The sequence below is a fragment of the Cnephaeus nilssonii genome (genome assembly GCF_951640355.1).
Source record: "Cnephaeus nilssonii genome assembly, chromosome: Y".
Lineage (NCBI taxonomy): Eukaryota > Metazoa > Chordata > Mammalia > Chiroptera > Vespertilionidae > Cnephaeus > Cnephaeus nilssonii.
The window spans coordinates 614,871-626,547 of NC_137096.1; the positions used below are offsets into that span (position 1 = coordinate 614,871).

General features: G+C 48.1%; 1 protein-coding gene across 3 annotated transcripts in view; it reads left to right on the plus strand.

The window, feature by feature from the left end:
• Positions 1-10,784, plus strand: part of XG (Xg glycoprotein (Xg blood group)) — a 46,553-nt gene extending 35,769 nt beyond the window's left edge. The window contains exons 8-12 of one of the 3 annotated variants that reach the window (XM_079766106.1): positions 282-329; positions 2,227-2,268; positions 3,546-3,581; positions 6,220-6,336; positions 8,990-10,784. In XM_079766106.1, coding sequence (XP_079622232.1) covers positions 282-329; positions 2,227-2,268; positions 3,546-3,581; positions 6,220-6,336; positions 8,990-9,006 — 260 coding nt within the window. In that variant the 3' untranslated portion in view covers positions 9,007-10,784. The remainder of the gene's footprint in view (positions 1-281; positions 330-2,226; positions 2,269-3,545; positions 3,582-6,219; positions 6,337-8,989) is intronic. The other 2 variants (XM_079766107.1, XM_079766108.1) reach the window with 2 other exon arrangements.
• The last annotated feature ends 893 nt before the right edge of the window (positions 10,785-11,677 follow it).

Sequence of the window (11,677 nt, forward strand, 5' to 3'; positions counted from 1 at the left end):
CCCAGGCCCCGACCGGGACCTGTGATCCAACCTCCAACCTGAGCCCGTGCCCTGGGCGGGGAATTGAGCCTGAGACCGGGACCCCAGGACATGGGGCGTCACCCCTGAAGGTCCCCCATGGGCCCCCGGCCACCGTAGGGGGAGTCTCTTTTGGGGGTGACTCTTGGGGGTGGCTTTGCGCCTTCACCCATGGCCCAGCTGCCAGCTGCTGGGACCCCCCTCCCCCACCCCCCGCCGTGCAGGGAAAAGGGTCCTGACCTCCACCTCCTTCTCTCCTGCAGGTGGAGGTGGCTACAACCCCAGTCAGGACGGGTACGGGACCTCCCACGGTACGGTACCCCCATCGCCGAGGGCCCCCCAGGGGCGGTGGGCGGTGAGAGTGGGGGAGTCCACCCATCCAGAGCTCCCGCTTGGGTTCCCACAATGCCTTGTGTCTGGGGTCTTGGGTGTTGGTACTCTCTCTGTACACACGGCGCGGCCAGATGATGATGATCTCTGAACGCATAACCATCCGGCCGCTCCGTGTCTATCCTATAGAATAAAAGGCGAATATGCAAATGGTCCCCTCGACCGGGAGTTCGACCAGCAGGCAGGCCGGCCGACCGCCCACGTCCCCTCCCCCTGGCCAGGCTGGCCGGACCCCACCCATGCACGAATTCATGCACCGGGCCTCATATATATATATATACACACACACTGAGTGGCCAGATTATTATGCGTTCAGAGATCATCGTCATCTGGCCACTCCGTGCATATTTTTTTGAAAATTCAACACAAGGAGCAACATTTAGCATCGAGCACTATTATTATTATTATTATTATTTTTTACAAATCTCTAATCCTTCTTTACACGTCGCTCTGCAGACATGACGTAAAGCGTAAAGGTCTCTCTTAGTTTGCTTTTTATGAAATATTTAAATATATGGATTTATGGATTTCAGGGAGGAAGGGAGAGGGAGAGAGAGAGAAACATCCATGATGAGGGAGAATCATGGATCGGCTGCCTCCTGCACGCCCCCTACTGGGGATGGAGCCTGCAACCCAGGCATGTGCCCTTGACCGGGAATCGAACCCGTGACCTCCTGGTTCCTGGGTCGACGCTCAACCACTGAGCCACACTGGCTGGAATTTTTTTGTTTTCCTGGGCCCTTGTGACGATGCATAATGCGTTTTACACGCATTTTGTAGGGTTTTTCCCCTAGCGACTATTTTTTATTTTATTTTCTATTTTATTATTTTATTATATTTTATATTTTATTTTATGTTATTTTCTATTTTATTATATTTTATATTTTATATTTTTTTATTTTAGTTTATTTTATATTTTATATTTTATTATTTTATTTTAGTTTATATTTTATTTTAGTTTAGTTTATATTTTATTTTAGTTTATATTTTTTATTTTATTTTATATTTTATTATTTTATTTTATATTTTATTTTATTTTACATTTTATTTTATTTTATATTTTATTATTTTAGTTTATATTTTTTATTTTATATTTTATTTTAGTTTATATTTTTTATTTTATATTTTATTATTTATTATTTTATATTTTATTTTATTTTACATTTTATTTTATTTTATATTTTATTATTTTAGTTTATATTTTTTATTTTATATTTTATTTTATTTTATATTTTTTATTTTATATTTTATTATTTATTATTTTATTTTATTTTACATTTTATTTTATATTTTATTTTATTATTTTATTTTTTATTATTTTATTTTATTTTACATTTTATTTTTTATTTTATTTTTATTATTTTATTTTTATTATTTTATTTTATTTTATTTTATTTTATTTTATTTTATTTTATTTTATTTTATTTTATTTTATTTTATTTTATTGTTTAAAGTATTACATAGAGTAGCACATATATCTCTTCCCCCGCCCCATTGACCTCCCCCCGGCCTCCCCTCCCCCCCCTCACATGCCCTCATCCCCCCCCCCCCACTCCCGACTGTTCCGAGAGCAAATTTGCACGCGGCTGAGGCATGCCCCGCTCTTTTGGGGTCTCCGTCCCCACGGGGTCTCCTGGGGGTGAGCGGAAGGGCTCGGGGGTGACTGTGTCTTCCAGGGGATGCCTTGGTGGCTGTTCGCAGCATTTTCCTTTTTGGGGGGGTCCTGGCTGCCTCTTGGGGTCCTGGCTGCCTCTTGGGGTGTCCCGGCCACCTCCTGGGCCTGGGCCTGGGCATTCAGGGGTCCCCTCTGTCCTGCAGGTGGAGGGCGCAATAGACCAGGCTCGAATGGATATAATTATGGTAAAAAAGGGCATGATTTCTGCAAAAGCGTGAGGGGCGAAAAGCTTGGAGAACTGACACCCGCCTGGGCGCTGGGGATGGGGGTTGGGGGGTGCGCTTGGACTGCGCCTCATGCATGCAAACTGGCTCCCCATCCGGGTCCCCGCTTTGCACGCCATTTCCTTGTTGCTTTTGCAAAAAAAAATGTGTTTGTATGGATTTCACAGAAGAAGGGAGAGAGAGGGAGAGAAACATCCATGATAAGAAAGAATCATGGACCGGCTGCCTCCTGCACGCCCCCTACTGGCGATCGAGCCCGCAACCCGGGCAGGTGCCCTTGACCGGGAATTGAACCCTGACCTCCTGGTTCATAGGTCGACGCTCAACCCACTGAGCCACACGGGCCGGTCGAGGCCTTAGGTGCTTAAAGGGACGGAGGCCTGCTTCGCGCTTTGATTGCGTGTGAGTGCCTGCATTTGTGTGCCCCTGCGCGTGATGTAGATACGGACACACATGTGCACGTGTGTTCATGGGTGTGTATGCATGTTCTGGTGGCTGTATGTGCATATGTCTCTGTGTTATGTACACACACATGTGAGTGTTTATTTGCATACGTGTGCACATGTGTTTAATGCACTGTGCAGACACACAGACTTTGCACATTCACACATGCATGCACGAGCATATATGTGCACATACTCATGCATGGATGTTTTGTGCAAGTGTGTGCATGCGCATATGTGTGCATCCATATGGCTTTTGTAAGTTCACACATGCACATGTGAGCATAGATTTGTATATGTGTGCATGTGTGTGCATGCATGCACATGCATGTGGCATTTGCACGTTCACACATGCACGCAGGGATGTATGTGTGTTCACATGTGCTACACATGCAAGAAGATTGCACCTGTATGCATGTGTTTGCACATGCACACATGGCTGCCTGCAGACATGCCTACATGTGTGTGCATGCATGTGCGTAGGCGTGTATGTGGGTGTGTGCTTGTCTGTGTTGCACATCTGTGCTCATGCGTGCATATTCCCTGACCCCCGACATGCACGCCGTGTCTCCAGGTCCCTTCATGCCCCATTCCATCCCCACTGTGAGATGTCGTGTCCGCATCCCGCATCCCTCATGCTGACTGTCCGTCCCCTCCCCCATGACCCGTGAGCTCCCTGAGAGCCTAGAGTTTTGTCTGCTTGCATCCCAGCTTCTCAGCGGAGCCGGCAACTCAGGGGGGGTGGCGAGGAGCCCTCTCCAATGCACGCGTGACTCTGTGCTCTTCCCGTTACAGGTGGAGGCGGCTACAACACATACGGCAACCCTCACGGTAATACACGGGTGCAGCCGGCCCCTCTCTTTTCATTTTTTTAAAAACACTAGAGGCCCGGTGCACGAAATTCATGCACTCCGGGGGGTCCCTCCGCCCGGCCTACGCCCTCTCGCAGTCCGGGAGCCCTCGGGGGTGTGTCCGACTGACGTGGAGGTGGGAGAGGCTCCCGCCAATGAAAAAAGAATTAATTAGAAAGGTGTATCAGCTAGCTCTGCTGTGTAACAAAAGTTCCAAGCACACCGTGGCTTAAAACACACCCAATGGTCCGATCGCTGCCCAGGTGAGCAGGTGGACATGCCTACACTACACCCAGGCTTGATGAGAACGAGCCCGCCCGTATTAATATGTTTTAAAGAATTAATTATGACTAATATTTTGTCAAGAATTAACGGAAAAGCTGTATCAGTTAGCTCTGATGCCTAACGAGGGATCCTGACGCACAGTAGCTTAAAACACACCCATTTATCAGATGATTGGCCAGATGAGCTGATGGACACATCTACACAACCAATAAGCTTGATGGAAAAGCACCCACCTCTTTTCATATCTTGCAAATAATTTAACTCTTATCAATATTTTGTAAAGAATGCATGAGCCCGGCCAGCCTGGCTCAGTGGTTGAGCATTGACCTATGTACTAGGACAATTATTGGCAAACTCATTCGTCCACAGAGCCAAATATCAACAGCACAACGATTGAAATTCCTATGGAGAGCCACATTTTTTAAACGTAAACGTCTTCGAACGCCACGTCTTCAACACAGACTCGCTCAAGCCGTGGTGTTTTGTGGAAGAGCCACACTCCAGGGGCCAGAGAGCCGCCTGTGGCTCGCGAGCCGCGGTTTGCCGACTACGAGACTAGGAGGTCAGGGTTCGATTCCCTGTCAGGACACATATGTGGGTTGTGGGCTCCATCCCCAGTAGGGGGCGTGCAGGAGGCAGCCGATCCATCATTCTCTTTCATCATGGATGTTTCTCTCTCTCTCTCTCTCTCTCTCTCTCTCTCTCTCTCTCTCTCTTCCCCCCCACCTCATTTCTCTCAAAAATCAATTAAAGGAATAATTAAAAACGAGTATCCGTTAGCCATCCTGCATAACAAGGGATCCTGATACATAATAGCTTGAAGCACAACCATTGTTTTGTAAAGAATTTGCCCAGGTGGTGTGGCTCAGTGGTTGAGCCTTGAACCATGATCCAGGAGGTAACAGGTTCGATTCCCGGTCAGGCACATGCCCGGTTGTGGGATCAATCCCCTGTGGGGGGCGTGCAGGGGGCAGCCGGTCCATGATTCTCTCTAATCATGGATCTCTCTCTCTCTCTCTCTCTCTCTCTCTCTCTCTCTCTCTCTCCCTCTCCTTTCCTCTCTATCTCTTAAAAAAATTAATGAAATATATTTTTTTAAAAAAGAATTAATTTAAAAGATGTATCAGTTGTCTAGTGTGAGCATTTTCTCAGAGCGACTGCTGAGAAAATTAATGAAAAAAAGTGTATCGGTTAGTTCTGCTGCGTAACAAAGCGTCCAGACACACAATAGCTTGAATGAAAGACAACAATTGTTTTGTAAAGAATGAATGAAAAAGGAGCCCTAACCAGTTCAGCTCAGTGGATAGAGTGTCGGCCTGTGGACTGAAGGGTCCCGGGTTCGATTCCGGTCAAGGGCGTGGACCTTGGTTGCGGGCACATCCCCAGTGGGGGGCGTGAAGGAGGCAGCTGATCGATGTTTCTCTCTCACCGATGTTTCTAACTCTCTATCCCTCTCCCTTCCTCTCTGTAAAAAAATCGATAAAATACATTAAAAAATAATTAATGAAAAAAGTGTATCAGTTAGTTTTGCTGCGTAACAAAGCGTCCAGACATACAGTAGGTTGAAACACAACCATTTATCCGATGAGCGGATGGGCCTGTCTACACTAGCTAGAAGCTCGATAGAAAAGGGCCTGCCCCTCTTAATATCTTGCAAATAATTAACTTTATCAATAATTTGTAAAGAAAAAATTAGCCCAGCCTGCGTGGCTCCGTGTTTGAGCGACGACCTAGGAACCAGGAGGTCACGGTTTGATTCCCGGTCAGGGCACAGTCCCGGGTTGCAGGCTCGATCCCAGTAGGGGGCGTGCAGGGAGGCAGCCAATCCATGATTCTCTCTCATCATGGATGTTTCTCTCTCTCTCTCTCTCTCTCTCTCTCTCTCTCTCTCTCTCTCTCTCCCCTCTCCTCTCTCTCCTCCTCCTCCCTTCCTCTCTCTCTCAAAAGAAATCAATAAAATATTTTTTTAAAAAAAGAATTAATGAAAAAGGTGTATCAGTTGTCTAGAGTGAGGATTTTCTCAGAGCGGCTGCTGAGAAAATTAATGAAAAAAAGTGTATCGGTTAGTTCTGCTGCGTAACAAAGCGTCCCGACACACAATAGCTTGAAACACAACCATTTATCCGATGAGCGGATGGGCATGTCTACATGAATTCATTCTTTTGTAAAAGAATGAATTCTATGGAGGGATTTAAGGGTCAGGGGAGACCAGTGGTCCCTCCCATTTAGTTCCCGGACTGGGGGTGACGGCGAGGTAAGCTGGGGTGGAGGCGTTCCTGCTGGCCACGTATTTTCCCCTTCAGGTCATTCTTGCTTTTCCTTGAATCCCGCAGGCAACTCGGTCGCGAGGATCGTGTCTCCCATCGTGTCCGTCGTGGTGGTGACGCTGGTGGGGGCCGCGGTCGGGTACTTTCAACGCAACAGGAGGAGGAATTGCTTTAGACCGAGTGGTGAGTTCCACGCCACCCCCCCTTTTTTTTCTTCTATTTATAGAAAACTAGAGGCCCGGTGCATGAAATTCGTGCATGGAGGGGGTGTGTCTATGTCCCTCAGCCCAGCCTGCACCGTCTCCAATCTGGGACCCCTCGGGGGATGTCCCTCTCACAATCCAGGACTGCTGGCTCCCAACCGCTCACCTGTCTGCCTGCCTTCCTGATTGCCCCTAACCGCTTCTGCCTGCCAGCCTGATCACCCCCTAACTGCCCTCCCCTGCCAGCCTGATTGATGTCTAACTGCTCCCCTGCCAGCCCGATTGTCCCCAACTGCCCTCCCTTGCAGGCCTGGTTCCCCCCAACTGCCCTCCCCTGCAGACCTGATCACCCCCAACTGTCCTCCCTTGCAGGCCTGGTCCCTCCCAACTGCCCTCCCCTGCTGGCCATCTTGTGGTGGCCATCTTGTGTCCACATGGGGGCAGCCATCTTGTGTCCACATGGGGGCAGCCATCTTGGGTGTTGGAGTGACGGTCAATTTGCATATCACTCTTTTATTAGATAGATAGGATACATAAATACTTCCTGGTGTCTTTCACGAACAACGTTATTTCTGGGTAAGTCCAATAGAGACCTCCTTGCCTAATGAAGGGATTCGTTTTTTGGTTTGTTTTTCTTCCATTGGTTTTTAGAGAGAGTGGGAGGGAGGGAGGGAGGCAGGGGAGGGAGAGATAGAGAGAGAGAGAGAGAGAGAGAGAGAGAGAGAGAGAAAGAGAGAGAGAGAGAGAGAGAGAGAGAGAGAGAGAGAGAGAGAGAAACATCGATGTGAGAGAGGCACATGGATTACTTGTCTTCTTCATGCACCTGACTCGGGCCAGTAATCAAACCTGGATCCCAGGTAACATGCCCTTGACTGAAAATCAAGCCCACGTGGGCCTACGTTCTAACCAGAGAGCCACACTGAGTCAGGGTGCAAATATTATTATTTTAAAAAATATTTTTTTATTAATTTTTTTACAAAGAGGAAGGGAGAGGGAGAGAGAGTTAGAAACATTGATCAGCTGCCTCCTGCACGCCCCCCACTGGGGATGTGCCCGCAACCAAGGTACATGCCCTTGACGGGAATCGAACCTGGGACCCTTCAGTCCACAGGCTGATGCTCTATCCACTGTGCCACATCGGCTAGGGCGCCAGTGGGTCTTGATCCGGCATCTAGAAGGGTTCAGGAATCTGGAGAAGGGCTGTGTGTAGATTAAATAAGAGTTCAGAGACGAAAGATAATTTTGAAAGGCATATTGGGGTAGGCAGAGGAGTTTGGCTGAAGAAACCAAGTACTCCTTGTCTCAGGACCCCTTGCTGTTTATTAACACAATTCGTCCTAAGGCAAGGTGGAGATAATTCACTTCAAAGGGTAGGGTACAGAAGCATTGTCAGATTGGGGAATAGGCTACAGCTGTTCAGGTGTTTGGCCAGCAGGAGGCGATAAATAACATGTAGATTGAGATGCCCTGAGCTGTCTGGCAGCAAACCATCATCCTATTCAGGTTTGGGGGAAGTGTCTTTACCCATTCCAGCAGGCGATAACGTATGTGACTCAGCCCTTGTTGAGTCCCCATTTTCCATCAACCTTTTGATGAAATTCCTGCATTTATGACATGCTGGAACTGGATTCTGGCAAAGAAGGGGGAGGGAGAGAGAGATAGAAGCATCCATGATGAGATAGAATCATTGGCCAGCTCCCTCCTGCACGCCCCCTACTGGGGATGGAGCTCACATGTGCCCTGACTGGGAATTGAACTGGGACCTGCTGGTTCACAGATTGACGCTCAACTGCTGAGCCACCCCGGCCGGGCTAGTTTTAACGAAAGACATAGAGAGAGTTACTCATGTCATTTAGGATGTTCAAAAACGACTCACAAATAGCAAACCGTAAAAATCCTATATAATAAAAGCCTAATATGCTAAGGGTCCATTCATCCATTCATCCAATCAAAGAATAATATGCTAATGACATGCTAAGGCCGCTCAACCGCTTGCTATGACGTGCACTGACCACCAGGGGGCAGACAGTCGACCAGTCGCTATGACGTGCACTGACCACCAGGGGGCAGACGCTCCAACTGTTAGGTTAGCTTGCTGCTGGGGTCTGGCTGATCGGGACTGAGCGAGATGGGTCGAACATGCCCTGGAGCCCTCCCGTGGTCCCTCCCCGGCTGGCCAACCTCCCAAGGTCCCTCCCCGGCCCCGATCGTGCACCATTGGGGTCCCTCGGCCTGGCCTGCGCCCTCTCGCAATCCAGGCTGAGGGATACCCCCCTCCCAAGTGCATGAATTTCGTGCACCGGGCCTCTAGTAATAATAATAATGCTTTAAGACTAACATGTAGCATTTTTCTTTTACTTTTTAAAAAAACGTGTCTTTATTGATTTCAAAGAGGAAGAGAGAGGGAGAGAGAGAGAGAAACATCCATGATGAGAGAGAACCATGGATCAGCTGCCTCCTGCACGCCCCCTACTGGGGATGGAGCCCACAACCTGGGCATGTGCCCTTGACCGGGAATTGAACCCTGACCTCCTGGTTCCTAGATCAAAGCTCAACCACTGAGCCACGCCGGCCGGCCTGTAGGGTCTTTCTTGCTCAGCTGTGACATCTTCATGGCCGTCTTCCCCTTACAGAACCTGAACACGTCTGAAATCCCTCGACGCCCAGCGGTCGCTCCGAGAAAAAAATCTCACACCAGACAACCACCCTCGTCCATCGCTGCTGGGAACTCGATCTGGTTCTTGGTGCCGTTCACCTTCCCCCGCCCCCCGAAGTGTTTTCTCTCCTGTTGGACTTTGAGGGACTGCCTCACTACGTACCCCCCCCCCTTTTATTGGATGGGCCCTGTGTCTGTAGATAAGTTAGTCAGTTGGACCCGCTGTGTGGGTGGGGGGGTCCCCGAGTTGACTTGATTTTGTCTGTTGACTCATTCATTCGGACCCAGAGATTTTTCCACTCGGTTCTCAACTGTGACACTACCTCCTTGGGCAGCGATTCCACCCGACTTTTTTTTTTTTTTTAATCTTTATTGTTGAAAGTATTATATATGTTCCCTTCCCCCCGTCGCCCCGACATTGCCTGTATCCACGGGTGATGCATCGATGCATACAAGGACTTTGGTTGATCTCTTACTACCCACCCACCCTCCCCTGCCTTCCCTCTGAGATTCCTCAGTCTGTTCGATGCGTCTATGTCTCTGGATCTGTTTTTGTTTATCTGTTTATTTGGTTCATTAGATTCCACGTAGGAGTGAGATCATGGGACATGTGTCTTTCTCTGACTGGCTTATTTCCCTCAGCATCATGCTCTCCAAGTCCCTCCATGCCATCCCAAAGGGTGAGATACCCTCCTTTTTCAGGGCTGCGTAGTATTCCATGGTGTCGATGTCCCACCGTTTTGTGTTTTGATCCACTCGTCTACCGATGGGCATTTGACTCGCAACTTTCCCACGCTCTGTGCTTTGTCACAAAAGAAGGAATGTTGGCCAAATGGCCCGGGGTCTTGGTTGGGGATGGGACTGGATCCTGAGAGACCAAGAATGATGCTTTCTGTGTCTCCAACCATCCACGGTGGGGAGTAGACCGATGCTCCGTTCTTTGGTTACGTGAGTGGAAATGCGTTGAAGGGGACCTGGGAATGAGTGACGGGTGACACGGAGGGTGGACACCCATCACCGATGCCTGACATACAGAATTTGTTTCAACCTGTGGAAAGAAAACCTGGATTGCAGGGGGTGGGGAGAGGATTCTAAGGGCAAAGTGTCTCCTGTGAAAACCATCTCAGAGAATCAGGGTGGGGATACCTATCCATCCATCCATCCATCCATCCATTCATCATCCTTCCATACATTCATCATCAGCTATTCATCCTTCTATCTGTCCTTCCATTCATCCATCCACGCACCCATCCATTCACCCATCCATCCATCCATCCATCCATCCATCCATCCATCCATCCACTCATCCTTCCATACATTCATCATCCACCTATCCATCCTTCTATCTGTCCATCCATTCATCCATCCACTCATCCATCCATCCATCCATCCATCCATCCATCCATCCATCCACTCATCCATCCTTCCATCCATCCATCCTTCCATACATTCATCATCCACCTATCTATCCTATATGTCCATCCATCCATCCATCCATCCATCCATCCATCCATCCATCCACTCATCCATTCACTCATCCATCCATCCATCCATCCATCCATTTATCCATTCATCCATCCATCCATCCACCCATCCATCCATCCATCATCCTTCCATACATTCATCATCCAGCTATCCATCCTGCTATCTGTCCATCCATTCATCCATCCACTCGTCCGTCCATCCTTTCTCCCTCCCTCCTTCCCTCCCTCTCTCCCTCCCTCCCTCCTTCCCATACATTCATCCCTCCCTCCCTGCCATCCATCCATCCATCCATCCATCCATCCTGTGAAATCTTATGCTTTCAATTTCTTTTAAAAAATACATTTTTATTGATTTTTAGAGAGAGAGGAAGGGAAGGAAGAGAGAGCTAGAAACATCCACGATGAGAGAGAATCATGGATCGCCTGCCTCCTGCACGCCCCGATTGGGATCGAGCCTGCGACGGAATCGAACCAACAACCTCTTGGTTCATGGCTTGGTGCTCAACCACTGAGCCACCCTGGGTCGGGCTCAATCTCTTTTTGGGGAACGACAATGGGACAGAAGTCATGATTTTTGTCAGGTGCTCACACTTTCCGTGTTGTTCTTGGCGTTCGATACGCTGTAGGTACCTGCAGCTTCACGTGACGTACGGCTTTCTTCATGTATGCTTTTTCCTTGTACCGGGGTAGAAAAATCTTACATCTTCCAATATCAAAGGAAACGTAATAGGTATTTGCTTGTATTTTAAGGATGCTTTTGGGGAGAGAAAAGGGGTGACTGGGCATATGGGTGTCGTTTGACTCAGTGACGATGAATGTGTTATAGGACTTGTAGACTTGGCCGTGAGCATGAGAATCAAACTATGAACACATTCCCGGCAATCCGGGACTCATACGGAGAAAACCCTAAAAAATGCCAGCTGTGCAGGCTTCCATTATGGATCAAGGGCTACGTCTACAAAGATAGAATGAGAGAGAGAGTTGGAAGCAAAAACTATTTGAAAAAAAAAAGAACTTAAAGCTAATAATTGCGGTAGAAAAATGGTAAAAGGTGGGGGAAGGGGGGATAAATGGTGAGGGAAGGAGACTTGACTTGGGGTGGTGAGCACGCAATGCCACATACAGATGATGTACCATAGAATTGTACACTTGAAACCCGTGTAATTTTATTAACCCAACGT